The sequence below is a fragment of the Hermetia illucens genome, chromosome 2, assembly GCF_905115235.1.
Source record: "Hermetia illucens chromosome 2, iHerIll2.2.curated.20191125, whole genome shotgun sequence".
In the NCBI taxonomy this organism is placed as follows: Eukaryota; Metazoa; Arthropoda; class Insecta; order Diptera; family Stratiomyidae; genus Hermetia; species Hermetia illucens.
The window spans coordinates 4,607,724-4,624,949 of NC_051850.1; the positions used below are offsets into that span (position 1 = coordinate 4,607,724).

At 46.5% G+C, this 17,226-nt stretch overlaps 1 protein-coding gene across 1 annotated transcript; it reads left to right on the forward strand.

Annotated features, from left to right (window-relative positions):
* Window positions 1-2,039: 2,039 nt before the first annotated feature.
* Window positions 2,040-16,868, forward strand: LOC119647541 (transmembrane protease serine 4-like). Its single transcript, XM_038048531.1, has 3 exons — window positions 2,040-2,647; window positions 8,080-8,097; window positions 16,031-16,868. Exons 1-3 carry the CDS (start codon window positions 2,040-2,042, stop codon window positions 16,824-16,826), a joined length of 1,422 nt encoding a protein of 473 aa, XP_037904459.1. The 3' UTR covers window positions 16,827-16,868.
* Window positions 16,869-17,226: the final 358 nt, after the last annotated feature.

Sequence of the window (17,226 nt, forward strand, 5' to 3'; positions counted from 1 at the left end):
AGATTCTGTCCAAGAATCATAAGAGCCTATCCTTTCTTAAAAAGTCGGAAGACTGTTGGACGGAATCTTCTGGTGAAACCTTGGAATTGCTGGTTCAGACATACTTTTCTGACAGCGAAGAGGACTGTGAGTCAGAGCCTTGCTTGGAGGGTTTGTGGCCACCCCAGCTGTGCGAGACTATCAAATCGGAAAGCTTCTCCGCATATAATTCTCCGGCCCCAGATGGTCTAATGCCAGTCATGCTACAGAAGTAGCAGGGAAGGGTTGTGCCGTGATTTGTTGAGATTTACCGGAGCTGTATCTCTTTAGGCTGCGTACCAGAGTCTTGCAGACGGTTTTCATATCGAAAGCAGGCAAGCGCGGTCATGAGTCCGCGAAGGACTTTCGACCAATTAGCCTCCAATCTTTCGTGTTGAAGGTCCTGGAGCGCGTCTTGGACATCCACTTAAGGGCGATAATCGAGAGAACGCCCTTCTGAAATCCCAGCATGCCTACCTCAAAGGACAGTCAACAGTACAAGCAGTATACATACCCTAGCTGCCTTCTTGGGTATAGAGGGGGCATTCAACAACTTTAGTGCCAATGCCATCAAGGAAGGCTTGACCAGTGTTGGCTTAACCAGTGTGGAGGGTTATCTTACTCATGGGATTATATCCATGCTAGGTACCAGGATAATCCCGTCGGATCTGGGAGGCAACGACTTGACAAGAGCTGTGAACAGAGGTACGCCCCAGGGTGGCGCCATCTCTCCGGTGTTCTGGTTAATAGTGATGGACGCAATTTTACGAATACTGGATAGTAGCGTCGTGAAGGTAGTGGCGGTGATATTAGTATCAGGGATGTTTTCGTCCATTATGAGCGACATCGTGGAAGGAGCGTTGCGAAAGGTGTGCCTGTGGGCTGCAAGATGCAGACTCGGCATTAACCTGAGTAAAATTGAACTGATGATATTCAAGTAAGAGGACCTTTCCAAAGAAATGGGTAACATAGCTATTCTGACCGACAGCCAAGCGGTCATTAAGGCCTTGTACTCAGCAACGACATCCTCAAGGCTGGTAGGGCAGTGTATAAACGCGGAGAACGGTCTGGGTGCACGCTAAAGGTGACCATCCTCTGGATTCCCGAGCGTAGGAACATAGGAGGCAATGAGTGGGCTGACGGATTGGCCAGACGGGGCTCTGCTCTTGTTAGTCTTTCTGCGGGTACAGTTGGTGTGTCGCTGGAGACTGTCAAGCGCGGAATCTACTTGCACTACTTAGCACCCGCTGGCTTTAGATGGCGAAGGATTACTGCCTGTGTTAAGTTAAGGAAAATTTGGCCCGCTTATAACATAGCCCGATTACGAGAGCTCCTGTGTCAGGTGCGCGCAAATGCATACAAGATTGCACGGGGCACTGGCCCATAGGGGACCATGTCGCTAGACCCTATAGTTTGGATTGCCGAAGCTGCGGAGGAGGGGGGCGGCCCTCAGGCACTTCCCCTGCGATTGTCCAGTTCTATCTAACAGTCAGAATACGGGCACTGGATAAACCATTCTTTGGGGACCTCAGTGACATTTCTAGCTGCAGGGTGGAAGAGCTGCTTCTCTTCGTGAATACCATGGGCTGCCTCTGAAGATCTAAGCCGGCTGGATTCTGCCTCCCAGCATTGACGGTCTTAAGAGTTTGTGGTATCAAAACGGCGCACCACAGCGCTAACTGGGCTACTCGGAGCGACCACTGATACTGCATCGAAGGAACCGAAGAATCCAGCGTCACTTTGATTATTCATGGACCTTAACGTATACCTGTCAAAATGATATAATTTTGGGCTTCCTTTCTTTTAGAAAAATGAAAAAATTTTGGTTTTGTTATTTTTCTATTTTAGTATCCCTTCAGGGTGAAGTAGTGCTGGCTGCAGAGAAAGCCCGTCGTGGGCAGTTCCCATTCGTTGTAAGCTTGCAACGTGAGAAGTACAAAAATCACTGCAGTGGAGCGTTAATAGCCCCGAGGCACATATTGTCTGCCGCACGATGTTTGCAGGAGAGCCTTTTAGCTAACATGATTGCAGTGGCTGGAATTATCAATGCAGCGAAATGGGAAGAGGGTTACCAAACGTCCAAGATTAGGTCTGCCGTTATTCACAAAACATTCGAGCCATATCGAAAATTGGCAGGACCAAATGACATAGGCCTTGCATTGACAGAACATCGGTTTGTAACTGATCAGTGGACCAAAGTTTTGCCTCTCGTTGGAGCTGATGCACATAATGGGTCAAGGGTCGTTGTTGTGTCATGGGATACTGGAACTGATGCGCTGCAATCGCGTTCTGCCGAAGTAGACAATTTACAGAAGTGCGGAGTACGTGCTGACCCAATTCAGGCCAGTTTCTTTTGTATAGGTAATATTACGGTAAATGATTCCGGTAGTCTGGCGATTTTTGTGAAGACAATCGTAGGAGTGGTTTCGCCAGGTCCGACCTCGAATCCTTCCGACAAGTTATTTACAAGAGTGTCAATGAACTATGGTTGGATCCAGAAAAGACTAGGAAGCGGAAGCAGGGCCTTGGAAATTCGGCGAAATGCTCCAAGTGCGACAGTCCCAAAATCAATGTGTCTTACCAAAATTAGTGTCATGGGTTTATGTTTAAAGATAGTGCTATTGCAGAAGTAAAGGGTATTTGTTATTATAGCATTCATTACAACTAGCGTTGCATCTAGATAGATGCCAGGGAAGGTCACTCCTGGTTGTAAGGTCTGACAGCCGCGTTTGTTGTAACTTATGATAATAAATCTCTGCAGCTTCATGGTTTGGTTTCTTTGCCTTTCTGAAAGTATCATTGAAAGATGGTTTAATAGGAGTCAAACGAACCTCCAGGGAGGTTTTATCTTATTGGCATTGTGGCAGCGTGGGTAGATTTTAGGCCAGCGTCTTCGATATTATGTCAAATATTCAAAGTCCAAAAAGTATACCTTGCGTAATTGGCTCTGTCCTCTCTAGGGATGCCTTCAGGATAATGTGGAAATCGGTTCCAGATGTTTTCACTCTGCAGGCTGGTCTCGATTAAGGTGTACAGAAACGCTTGGCCTCTAGCAGAGAATGCTCCACAGTGTGGTATAGAGCCGGACCCTAGCAGGAAGCCATCCTTTCCTCTACCCCTCTTTTTGGGGTGAGGTTGGTGCTGAGGATGGATAAGGCATTGCTGTAGCATTGCTAGTGGTTAATAACGGAGTTAGTGGTGGTAATGTCGAGTGCACGAATTGCTGAGGTTTTGACGGAGGTCAATAGGGTGCTGGAAGTGAAGAATGCATTTCACAGCAGACTTGGGCGTCAGGTTTTAGAGTATCTGTTGATACGGCTGTTAGTGTCTATGTGGTTTGATTGGTTGATGATGGTCGACTCGTTGTCGCAGGTATGCACGTCGCTTAAAAACATTGTGACCACTGAAAAGCGCGTGGATATTGGCTCAGGCTCGATTGCCGGTGCACTGCGAGGAAAGCTCCACTCGGGCTGCCTGTGCAAATTCCAAATTCACATCTTCAAAGCTCTGAATATAGCTGCATCCTTAAACGTCCCCATCATGATTCAGAAGCTCTGGCAAAAAGGGTACGACTGGGACAGCAGTTAACAAAGGTCCTCTTCTTTTTGGGCCAACTCAACCAGATACGGATCCCAAGGTGGCCCGGGTATTAATCCAACCGGTGTTATGGAGTTAGTAGGGATCAGCGATGCTTCGGGTGATGAGTATGCCGGAGTAATTTATAGTCCAGTGAAAGCCATCGCGGAATATGTCGTCCGGTTGGTTGCAGCCTAGGGACCCGTCACTCCATTGAAGGCTATGGTAGGCCAAGTGTCCGGATCTCGAATTTGGTTGAGGGTAGGTCAGATTCATTTCGTTATAGGTCAGCAGAAGATAAAAATACTTAAGCCGGAAATTTCGGAGTGTTCGATGGAGGTTCAACCATTGATCGGTAGGATATTGTCAAAGTACAAGCAGTTGACATAGCTTGGGCCAGTAGTGAAGCTCCAACAGTAAGTGAGACGTCTGAATAAGGAGTTAGCCGGACTAGTGTTGCTCGAATTGGGGCGACTTGGAAGCATTTTTGAAGCTCATCTAATGGCAGCGGTGGAGAAGGGTGGTCTAATAAATGTTGAATTTCTGATACCCCTAGTCTACGGTGAACGCTTTTCCCATGTTATGTTCTAAGTCGAAGAATTTTACTTGGTATTTGGTAGCTACCGTGCCACTCCTGGGACTGTTCATCCACCCCGAAAAGGATAACTTCTTTTTTGAGGAGGATGCGGACGAACTTGTTCGTCTGGTCGATGAAACTAAACCAATTAGGACAGGTCCAGCGTGTGTGCAGAAAATAGTAAAGAGCGAAAAAAATTACAAGACTGGTGCTCCTTAAGGAAATGGAAGGCCAAGCCCTACGTATCTCGTATTAACACTAATCTAGAGGTTGTTTCTAGAGGTTATTCGAAGAAAATTCCCGCAGTCTGCGACAGTACCCTGTTGGAGCCTTTTCATCAACGATAAGCGGACAATCGAGAAATGCCTTATCGACATGGGGGCAGCTGTCTTAGTCGTGTTCACACCTCAAACCTAGCCTCAGAGCGCGGAATCAACTTCAACCCCCGAAATGCAGCTAGCCACAAATTGACTCCTGGGTTACAAGGTAGCATCACAAGGCGTGGTAGCTTAAAAGGTACAGGTAATCCAGGACTACACACGTTTGGGCACCGCAATGCAGCTACAAAGATTGTTCGGGGCCTTAACACTACCGAAGATTCCTTCCACATGCATCCATTGCACAGAAGCCGCTAAACGTATTTTTACACATGTCAAAGAAGAACGACAAGTCTCCGACCCTGTGGACCTACTCTGCAGTAGCTGCATTCGTAAAGTGCAAAGCAAATCTTCAGAAGGCTAGGTCATCTAGATCCAGAAACAGAAATATCATTAGACTGTGATGGTTCAGATCACCGAGTCAACCGAATTTAGCAACCGCCTAGGTTCATTCAAACGTATTCAACGAGGCTTAGGGCAAATACATATGATAGAGAACTTCTGGCTATCTACAGTGCCACACGTCACTTTCAGCAATTACTTTAAGGCAGGCAATTAACCATTCGCATAGACCACAAATCTTTGGTGTTCGCCTTCAACCAGAAGACAAACACCGAACAAAGGAGAACCAGGCAACTCATCTACATTAGCCCATTCATCATTGACATAAGGCACCAGTGCAGAACCAACAACATGGTCGCCGATGCACTCTCCAGGGGTGGAAGAAATAAATCTATCTAGAGATGCAACTAGACTAGTCAGCGTACAGAGAGGCAACTCATCCTTACGGGACATGCAGGCTAATCCGAACCTTCGACCCTTATGGATACCTGGAACATACCTAAAACAACTGCCCTACCTGCCAGCCGACTTCAAAAGAAGTATCTTCGACAGTCTTCATGGACTCAGCCACCCCGGCATCCGAGCTACTCGAAAGCTTGGTTCTCAACGCTACTTCTGGCCAAATATGAATGACGATATTGGAGAATGGTCGTGAGCTTGCATATCCTGCCAAGCACACCTTCACAGCCAAAAGCACGTCTACCTCGACACCATAGGCCCTTTACTTACTTCCGAGGGAAAAAGGTTTTGCCTGACCATGATCGACAGATGTACACGTTGGGCAGAAGCTATTCCAATAGAAGAAACTTTAGCGGAAACTATCGCCAGGGCACTCTAGAACCACTGGTGCTAGCTTCGGTGTACCTCCCCACATCACAACGGAACAAGAACGTCAATGACATAGGACGACTTCGACCATAATCAACCAGGACGGGTCTACTGGCCCTAAGATTTCTTCTCGGTGTGTACGTCTTTCTACGAGCTGGCGTCAAGAGACCTCTGAAGACCAAGTGGATTATAGCACCAGGAGCGGTTGTTGAGCGAAACCCAATATCCGATTCGATATCTAGCAAGGTAGCAGCATTGGGGCGGGGGGCACTACAAGTTCTCGGAAATGTTCCGACGAACGCCAGCGACTACACAAACCCATTTAGTCACTATGAGTAATCACATCATCCAGATCAGCCATCTATAAGCGGAAGAAAGAGGATTCAAGAGATATGGCTGCTCAGGAAAACGACGGGAATATACTGAAACCTCTTCGGAAAATGAGTCAAAAACAGAGATCAGTAAGGCACGTCTCCTTGACTGTGTTTTCTGCAATGAAGTTGTGGACAATACCGATCATGCCATCCTTTTTTGTAGAAGGTAGGATGGGATGTATCAGCAACAGGCCTAGGGGAGTTCTCTCTGGACAGAACTGTCAGAGAAATGGTGAGGAGTGCTGGTCCTGTGAGTTGGGGGGCTAAGAATACACTCAAAATGTTCCCTGCGTGCCGTAAGGGGTTACTAAAAGGCTTTGACATTTGTGGGCCAGCAACCTGCAAATTTTGAAGCTTTATTGGTACCAAAACGTCAACAACGACTATGATTGGTTTCTGGAATGTGCACACGATTCTTAACAACGGTGTCGAGGGTCTTCAGAATACCAGCTTCCTCCAACTTGAGCGGGAATTCCGACGATATAAGCTGGACATTCTGGGTTTTAGCGAAGTAAGATGGTGGAACTCTGGAGGGTATTTCTCTAGTTGCCGCAATGTGCTTTTAAACCTTGGAAAACTAAGGGGTAGCAGAGGCGAGTCCGGTGTCGGGTTGCATCTAATGACTACCGTAAGGCGCGCCCTCTTCGCCTGGGAACCACTTTCTGACAGATTGCAAGATTCTGGTTCAGGTGAAGAAGCATCACAATTGGACAGTGATGTAGTGTATGTCGTGGCGTTACTCTTGTTATGATTTAATGTGGAAGACCAATAAAAACAACAGGCACCGAATAACATGTCGGTGGAGGAAGCGTTCAGGGTCCCTTTTACGCTGGTGCCAAGGCCGAGATCGGATTTTCTTCACAACATATGATGGCAGCCTTAGGAGAATGGTGCAATGGCACAACAATGGTTTAATTGCGTCAATTGATGCAGGGTGATATGGTGAAGTCCTGGTGCGTTTACAGCTTAATAGTTTAGATAGAGTTGTAATGAGTGCTGACTAGAATTGAGTACCTTAGTCCGTGGTTATAACGCCATATCGCGAAATCCATGTCGAGAGAAAGACTTTAGTAACGGATTTCATAAATTGATCGACCATTGCTGTGGCTTCCGGCCAACGAGCAAGCCTGTCTAACATGGTTCAATAGTATCGATAGCCCTGTGAGGGTCGAAGCGGTCCCACAACGTCCCACAAGATGGACTTACTGGAACTTCTTATCGGGGAAATTGAAAGGCTGGTACACGTTCTTGGTATATCTCTTCATTTTGGACCAGATGAAGGGATGTTTGTGAAGAGCGCACGGATTGCGACTAATTCCTCCTTGATTGACTCGAGACGGTCTGATGTTGAAGTAGTGACGGTGGAAACGTTAGGTGGTTTGCCAACTTTTAAGATCCTGTTGGCCATCTCCAAAAGACGCCCGAGATCGTAAATTTTCGAGATTCTGTGGATTGGCTTGACTTCGGCTGGCAATCTTTGGAACCAGAGCGTGCATAATATATTTTCCGACACCTTCGTACTACCTTTGAGTTTCATTGCCCGTAACAACTGGAACGGCTTTTGATCGTCTAATTCCAGACCAGTAAGGAGCTCGCGTATTTCCATCTCCTCAGATACCGTTTACGTTCGGATCATTCTATTTTTAGATTCTTTTGTATGCCAAATTCGTCGCCATTTTCAGGATCGCAATATTTACAGGGACTGCGCGTCTCTGGAGAGAAGTTCGTTGCGCATTGATATCCTTTGCTCAACATCGTCGGCTTAATGTCATACACCAACGGGTACTTCCGATATAGTGGATGCTTTCTAGAAGCTATTACGCAGGTTTCTAAAGGTGATATTGTGATCCTGGTGGGTGATCTGAATGTCAAGGTAGGTCCTGACAACACCTTGCTCGGACATATGATGGAGAAACAGTTGAGAGAGTTGGAGATCCACGATTTCTGCTATTTCTATCGCCTCGTTGCTGGTGACACATTTTTTGAGCACAGAGCCTGCCATAAGGTCAGTTGTTTTTCTACTGATCGATGCCGTACGAGCAATCAGATCTACCAATTCACGATCAGCAGTAGATCTAGGAGTCATCTGGTGGATGTGCGTAGCAAAAGAGGCACTGACATCGACCTCGAAAGGGGTCACCATCTGGTGGTTGTTTACGTCCGTTAGCTCGTTGCGTCGGTCAGCTCTCGTAGGGTTGAAGAGCTGCCTGCCTAAGGTCAATAACGAACGTTTGTATCATCTAGCTGTCGCTCGACAGTGGGAGTGCTATGTTGTTGATCGGCCGGCAGATGCACTGAGTTACCCTCTTGAGCTCTTGTTTCGGATGCTACATAGGTCGTCCGCCATGTTCCGAAGGGGCGTGATAAGATCTGGTTGACTGCGGATCACCGAACGAAAGGGGTTGCAGGCTCCATTGACAGCTGCAAGCGATGGCGGGCGTGACGAAATTGAACTCCTATATCGAGTGAAATCTCGAGAAGTTCAGCGTAGTGTACGCCATGACAAGAGAGAATTTGCTATTGCGCTGGTCAGGGAAGCGGAAGATGTCGCAGATTGCAATGATTTCAGAGGTACCTTATCACGGAAGAGCTTGCATGTGGCGACAAATCTTTCGATGATCCTGTGAAGGACGTTGACGGGCGACTTCTCATCCACGAGGGCGAACCACTGAAGAAGTGGAAGAACACTTCACGGCGGTTCTTAGCCGTATGAAATGGCTAGTCACCGTTACATGCGGATACAGATACGGAAATCATTTCGGCCATCAATGCACTCAGATGGAATGAAACCGTTGGTCTTGATGACCTCCCCGCAGAGTTATCTATCGCTGCGCTTGATCTGCTGCTTTAACTCGTACGGAATTCTTGGAAATCGGAGACATTTCCCAGAGAGGGGATGATCGTCAAAATTAAGAAGGGCACTCGTTTTAAAAGTGACAGTTGGAGGGGTATCTGTGTGCTCCGTGTCGTCGCAAAGATGATAGTTCAAATAATTCTGAAATTCATCAAAGAACGTCTCGAAAGCTTGATCAACAGAGAGCAAGCTGGTTTCTACTCCGGATCCTCCTGCATTAACCATATCAACGCCTTATTGACCATTTTGGAACAGTGCGTGGAGGTTAGATCTTCGCTCCACCTGTTCTTCATCGATTTCGAGAAAGCTTTCGATAGCATGAGCAGGGAGTGTATCTGGCGTGCTCTACACAGGGAGGGGGGGAGGGGAGCATTCCGGAGAAACTAATAGCTTCTGTCAGTGGGAACTATGATGGCACAAAATGTCAAGTGCTTCATAGAGGTAGAATCTCAGTGGAATTGGAGGTCCAAAATGGAGTCGGTCAGGGTTGCATCCTTTTTGTCATCGTTGACGTTCTTTGTGGAATTTCAAGAAAAGGAGCGAAATTCATGTTAACTGATGATCGGAAATGGTTTGGCCTGCAAAATGGTACATAACTTGTGTGCCAGGAAAACTGCTGAGATTTGGAGGATTATTGGGAAAAATTTTAAACCCTTGTATCTGCGTTGATATTGAGAATTTTGAGAAAAGGAGCAAAATTGGTAATAGGAGAGGGTATGAGCACCGGGTCTTGGAGCTTGTCCAGATGGCTCTGGACTTGGAAAGAGAGGCAAGTAGAGTTGAACTGAAGGTAGTCACCAAAACTAAGGCTCCCAGTCTGACGGGTCATTGTAGTCTCCCTATATGCATTAATGGGAAGAGCATCGAAAGGGTCGATTAATTTGTACATTTAGGAAGCGTTGCTTTTTTCCGACACTCGACCCATTAACAGCACTAGATCCGCTTTTGCTGCCTTGTCTAACGCAGGTATTTTAACACCAACATCAAGAGAGACTGTTGCCAATGTTGTTTCTGTGTTGCTATATGGGAGTGGCATGTGGAAAGGGACCCCCAAGTGAAGATCTTGGTCGGGGCACAGGCCTGGCACCCGTTTGCGTTGTGATTGGAAGATGAAAGCGGCAGTGGGTAGGTCATACATTAAGGAGGAGCGACAATTGCACTGCTGGCTATTCTGTGAGGTGGAATCCACTTTTCCAAGATGACCGACGAGTAGGTCGTCCCAAAGGAATTTAGTGCAGAACAGTGGAGGAGGAGTACAAGCATCTCGGGAAATCGTGGGGGGAGCTGAAGCGCATTTTAGGCAACCGCGGGGTAAATTTCAACCAATCTATTGGAAATGGGAATGATCTGGGCGCCACCTCAGTCCGCAAGAAAATACGTGTTCTGTGGGTTGCCTAGCCCAAGTATAGGAGCAGAAGTATCTTTCGAAAGTATGGGTGGACGGAGATTATGTCAGATTCAGTTCCCTTTTTGATGTCATTCTACTTCTACTGTGTGAAATGGGTCCTAGTATGACTTGATGCCTGATTACCGAAAAAAGCTCGGATAATCTTTGCTCAGTGTGCCAGGTACGATTGTAATTTATTTTTTAGTTGACTTCATTTGAAAATGGCGAAATTCCAGTTTTTCTTAATTGTACTTTTATTCGTTCTTAAAATAGACCATAGTTTGGCGGAATTAAAGATAATAAACGGGAGAGATGCTACACGTGGTCAATTTCCATTTTATATAAACCTAAAATTTAGAGACGAATATGAACACCATTGCGGGGGAACTTTAATCACCCGTTGGGATGTCCTTACTGCAGCGCACTGCATCAGAGGATTTGAAGTAACTGAACTAGTTGCAGTGGCTGGGACGGTAAACTGCAACAAAGTTGAGGATGATCGTCAAGCTATACCCATAAAATCGGCGGAAGTTCACGATGACACGGACCAAATGAATGACATTGCCATTGCTCGGACTATAAGACCTTTCAAGATAAATAAGGTGGTCAAGGTTCTGCCCTTCACTGGGGCCGAAGCTCCTCTGGGGGCGACTGTTACCGTCATAGGTTGCGGCCTAATATCGAAGGATGAATACCCCAATATACTGCAATGGGCTACTGCCAAAATACACGACTTGGACCAGTGTAAAAACCGTAGACAGGAATCACCCGGTGATGGCTTGTATTGTATAGGTGGTGGGGGAGGTAAAGCTCCAATGTTGCGATCAGGTGATTCAGGAAGCGGTGCTGTATATCATAACCAAGTTATTGGACTGGTTTCCAGAGGGCACCTCCATGGTGGAAAAGGAGCCTATTATGTAAAGTTGTCGTATTATACGAACTGGATTTTAGAGAGAATTAAGGAGTCACCGGGGCGCCGAAAACCTTCAGGACCGAAGGCACTGTTTCGTAGTATTGGGACACCTTCAAGCAGAATAGTGAACTATTTTTTTCCATTTCTTTTGTTGCCTTTTAAATTTAATGTATAAGGAAAACTCGATTTAAATAAATTTCAGTATAGTGTCAAATTACGGTTATAGTGAAGAATTTTGGAGGGGGGGAATCAGGTTAACGTTTTGATGTAACAAGGAGTAAAGAGGGGACAGAACCTACAAGTAGGAGCCATATTACTTGGAGAAAACTGCCTCCATTTTGGAGAAAATTGACTCCAGGATGAGCCATGGTTTTGGAAAGGATGGAGTTTACATGAGGGGCAGGAGATGTTGAGGTATACCTGGAGGTACCTTGTGGATTGGACGTCGCCGGTGCTAACTATAATCTTGGGGGTAAATTTGGCTCTCCCACGGAAGACGACAGCTTCAGATTTATTGGGATTGGCGAGGAGCTTCCAGGAGTTTAGGAATTTGTTGAGGGTTATAATGGAGCTACTAGAATTCGTGTCTTCCATGCTTCAGGAGGTGTGATACTGTGGTCTTTGACAGCTTGAATGTACTTGGTAGGGTGTTGATGTGGGATGTCGGCGGTATATAAGGGAAGTAATGTCGCTGACAGTACTGATCATTGTGGGATGCCTGTTGGACAGCTGTGGGGGCGGCAGGTTTAATTACAGCGGCGGTCTCCACAGTACTCCACCCCCAGCTGAAATCAAGGGGTTTCTGGTATTTGTTTCCCGGAAGAAAGGTTTCAGGTGAGTTATAGAGACCTTCCTGGGTGCCACTCCGATGTTGAGGGTAAAGTGGTGCGGACCTCGTTCAAGGACTTTTTAAGGTCAGTTGTATGGTGACTGCAACGACTTCCGGTAGGCGTTGGTCCTTACCAAGGCATGCGTGCACGATCCAACATCTGTGGGCACGCTGGTGGCTTTTTTCGCATGGTTGGTGGGGCCCTCGGCAAACGCAACAACCCGGTTGGATTTATGATCCAACGCGTGTCGAGAACTGGGTCACTGGGAAGTCTTAGGTTCGCTCGTATACATGTTCCGCGGGGTTTGCAACAAAATCCTCGCGGCTGACTGTCCGTAGGCCAAGTAGGACTAGAAGTAGTACTTGTGAGCAAGAAGGATTGTCTTGGGCCATTGTAGGGGCCTGCAGCGTCCTGTACCATCTTTCAAGCATCCCGTTGGGCGGAGGGTGGGCCGTTTAGCGGTGGCGTTTGAAGCCTAGGTGTTTGATTAACTTCGAGAAATGAGAGAACTCAAACTGCCTTCCCTGGTCAGTGATGATGATGGCCAACGACATGATTGTGTCTTAGTTTCTTTAGGGTAATCGCCTTAGGCCACTGCGTGAATCTATCGATGACACAAGGTAATACCTAAAACCGTGCAAGTTTCGCAATGGGCCAATGATGTTAAGATGATGATGATGTGTGAAAGCGCTTGGTGGACCTGGGAAACACATCTGCTACTTTTCTCACATGTTTCGAAGTTTTACATTTTTGACATGCGAACTCAAGAATTGATGTCCTCGTTCCTGGGCGCCCAGAAATATTTCGCAGTGACTAATCGGTTCGTTGTTTGGATTCCTGGGTGCGTCAGACAGTGAACGATACTTGGTTGTGGAAAGTGGCGGAATGTAAGGCCTTGGTTCCTTTTCTGAAGTCTCGTAGTATAATGAAGAGGTCGAGTCGAAAATGGGGGACTCCCTTAAAGTGTACTTGGAGTTACTCACCATCCCCATGAAGAACTGCATCGTTTTTCTGTGCCTCCGCGATTGCCGGGAAATCGATTGTGGTGGGGATCTTCATCTCTTCAATGCGTGACAAAGCGTCAGCAATTACGTTGTCTTTTCCAGAGACGTGTTGGATGTCGGAGGGGAATTGGTTTATGAAGCTCAGGTGCCTAAGCTGACGAGGAGACGTTTCGTTGGGTTTCTGTTTTAAGGCAAAAATAAGAGGCTTGTGGTCGGTGTACATTGGCTTCCAGGGAATAGCCAAAGTACTTTATTGCGAGGTACTCTGGTGACGATCGTAGGTTCTGTAGTCTCGTTTGGCGGAGTTCAACTGTTTCGGAAAGAAGCTCAACGGCTCCTTTAGTTTACCTTTTGGAGAAGAGCAGCACCTATGGCGTTGTCTGAGGCATCGACGAAAACAGTTAGGGTGCGTGCGCCCTTGTTGAAGAAATGCCAGAAGCGTGGCGTCCATCAGTTGTTGCTTGTTTGATTCAAATGCATGAATAGCCATAGTGGATTACTGAATCAGTCGAGTATCTTGTCTTGTCGAGTTTTTAAGGATCGATTGATGGTAAGTGACTCTGGGCAGGAAACGATAGAAGAAGTTCAGCATGCCCAATGACCTTCTCAAAACCTTGACAGTTTTGAGACGTGGGATGCTCCCGATTGCTTCCACCTTGTCCGCGTCTGGTTGAATGTCATCAGCAGTTATATTGCGGCCGAGAAATTTCACCTGCGGTTAGAGGAATTTGAGACGAAGACCGGTCTCAAGAGTCGTTCAAAAATGCACTCTAGGTGTGGAATATGCTTAGGCTCTAAAGAGGAGCCGACCAGAATAAAACTCATGTTAATGAAACCAAAGTTTAGGTTTCGTAGAACAGAGTGGATGAACCTCTGAAAAGCCCAAACGTCATCCTGGTGAACTCGAAGAGTCCGAAAGGTGTGCATATTTTCGTTTTCGCAATGTCTTCAAGAGCTACAGGGATTTGGTGGTAGTGCTTGGCTAGATCCAAGGTAGAGATAATACGGCTATCAGCGAGAGAATGCACAGAGTCACGAATGAGCGGCGTAGGATGTGGGTCCGGAATAGTCTGAGCATTTAGGCGTTTATAGTTGCCACAAGGTTTCCATTCGCCGTTTGGTTTAGGGACTAACAGCGATCTGAGGGTCAAAATGGGAGTGCTAACGTCCGCTGTAATAAAACGCCACGGACACGTTCGCCGAAGTCTCAAACTCAGACCTAGTTGCCTGTAGTCATAAGTGCGGATCGACGATGAATTTGCGGACGCCAATTTCAAAGCCTGAGGTGTTAATCGATGGTACTTGGATGTTGAACGAACCTAAACCTCAGCGCCTGTGTCAATCAAATAGTTGCGTCTGCTCAGACAGGCGTAAACAAAAGGGCGACATGGTGTTTCGCTTCGGGTAGCTGTCGCCAGGACTGCCAAAAGGTTTAGTACTGGTACAGTTTGTGGCTTTTTCCGTGAACGTTCGTTGGTACAACTATACCCTGTCGAGCGTCCTAATGATCTACTACCCGAGTGCCTATTTCGAGGAGCGGATATCGACTTGTTTCGCGAGCTTCGACCCGGATGGAAAGCAGCAACGGCGTCGGCTAGTTTTGTTAAGTTGGTTGCCAACGCACTAGCCTGCAAGTGTGCGGGAAGGTGCTAAACTTCACCATGGTTGTTGCTCTGCATATGGTCGTTTGCATTATCTGGAAGCTAACTTTGATCTTGATCAATTATGATCCTGGAAGTCTTTTGATTGGTAGTATTACGGTTGACAGTTAGTCCGACCATAGAGATTTGCTACGTTTGGTTTGATAACCTCTAGGTTTCTTTTGAAGGAGGGCCACCCTGGTCCCCAGGGTACCTAGACAACTTTCAGTGATACTGCATGGGAGCTAGTTCAGATGACTTCTTTGTAGACTTAGGTCTGATTGGCATTCTCGAGGCGGGATAGCTGGCCATAGCGGCTAGAAATTTGTGACTAGTGACCTGCGAAATTTGAGCTTCTTGGGACTACGATTTTTGGCCATCACGCATGCACGATGATACCGTGGGCTCCTACAATGCTCATTTTCTCCAATTTGAGCGAGATGTCTAGTGAAATAAGCTGGATATTCTGGGAATATGAGAAGTGAGACGGTGGCGCTCTGGACAGTACTTCTATCCTAACCGAAACTATGTTTTTGCACTTTGAAAAACCAAGTAGTTTCGCGTCTGCCTTCTTTTGGCCTGCGAGGCATTGTCTTGGTGACCACAATAACCCTATCGAAAATATTGATGAGCACTGGATTGCCATCGAAGGTGATTTTATCTTTGGTGTAGATGAAGTTGTTGGTTACGTTCTTCAAGAACACTGCAGGATCTGGCCAATTGCGGAAATGTCATGCCGGATCAGTGACCGTAAGAAGCTGAGAACTCTGTTGATGACTGCGGGTGGGGATAAGTTCGATGAGCTGGAATTCTGTCAACGTGCTTTGTTGCTTGTGAACCAGACTTGTCCCCACCAGGAAGCTTCTGATAGATAAAAGTGGCGAACCCATCTAGATGACCCGACCACCCTACTTAAGGAGACAAAAACTAAAGATGAAAGGGAAGGTAAAAGCTCTTGACGAAGTAGCTCCACCAAGAAGGCCTGTCTTGACTTAAACTCCTCAGCTAAAGGACTCCTAAGAGAAACAGTTAATAGGAGCTCGATTTGTAAGATTTAGTGCGATCATTCATGCGCCCTAAACCTAAACCGACTAAAAAGCCGACTAGCGACCCCAATTCCAAGAGAATCCCAAACTTTTCATAACGTTCTTGCGCTGATAAACTAGGTAGGCCAGGATGCTGCCAAGTTTTCAGTTGTGAGGATAAATCATTTTAATTTTAATAATTTCCTTAACTATGAGTAAATTTCGATTTTATTGTATTATTTTTTTAGTGCTCTTTACAGTCAGACACATTTCCGGACGTGAAAGGATAATTGGAGGTCAAAATGCCAGGCTTGGACAGTTCCCATTTATAGTGAGTTTACAGCGGATTAAGCACAGCAATTTTTGTGGCGGGACCTTGATCACCCCCTCGCATATTTTGACTGCAGCCCATTGTGTTATGGATGAGTTTCTGAAAGCCATGATCGCTGTCGCTGGAATAGTTAACGCTGTTAATTGGGACAGGACCCATCAAGTTCACAAGGTGGTGTCAGCCTCTAGTCCTCCGAATCCTGAGAAAGACGTGGAACGTGGACGATTAAATGATATTGCAATCGCTAGGGTGGCGAAACGTTTTACAATAAACAACTATGTGAAGACGATTCGTTATAGCAAACACGCGGTTCCTAAGGGGGCAACAGTGATAATGCTTGGATGGGGTGTCTATACCAGGAAAGGTGACTTTCCCTCCATTTTGCAGTGGGCTTTTGGTGAGGTGAATAATATGAGCATATGCGATTCACCTAGCCATAGTGATCCTGACGATGAGGAAGGGACATATTGCATACGAGGAAATAAAGTCAAGAAGACTCTTGCGCGTGTTGGGGATTCGGGAAGTCCCCTTATATACCGTAAGAAGGTTATTGGACTGGTCTCCAGAGGCTATCCTGTCAAGGATACCGGAACAATATATACCAAATTGTCGATTTATGTTGCTTGGATAAAGAAAAATATTGGACCTAGGAGTAGGCGTCTTGTTCCGCGTGTTGGGTCCAAAATTTGTAATAATTCTCCAAAATTATTGTTACTCATTTTTACTGTTGTCTATACAATTTTAAAGTGATTCTGTAAGGAAAATTAGGAAAATTTAATTCATATAAAAATTTTAATTGTATTGGATTTCTATTCAGAGAGGAGGGGGAGTGATGAAATGGAAAAAGGTGGACATAGGGCATAAGACGGAGGGCAAGGGACGGAGGACAGAGAACAGAAGACTGAGGACAGAGGACAGACGAGAGACGAAAGAAGACAGTGAACAGAGAACAGAGAACAGAGAACAGAGAACAGAGAACAGAGGACAGAGGACAGTGGACATTGGACAGAGGACCGAGGACCAAAGACTGAGAACCGAGGACCGAGGACAGAGGACTGAAGACAGAGGACAACGGACAGACGACAGAGGACCGAGGGCCGAGGACAGAGGACAGAGGGCAGAGGGCAGAGAGCAGAGGACAGGGGACAGG

Bases quoted from the DNA above. Each gene is read 5' to 3' on its own strand.
- LOC119647541 (XM_038048531.1), top strand. From the start codon at position 2,040: ATGATTGCAGTGGCTGGAATTATCAATGCAGCGAAATGGGAAGAGGGT.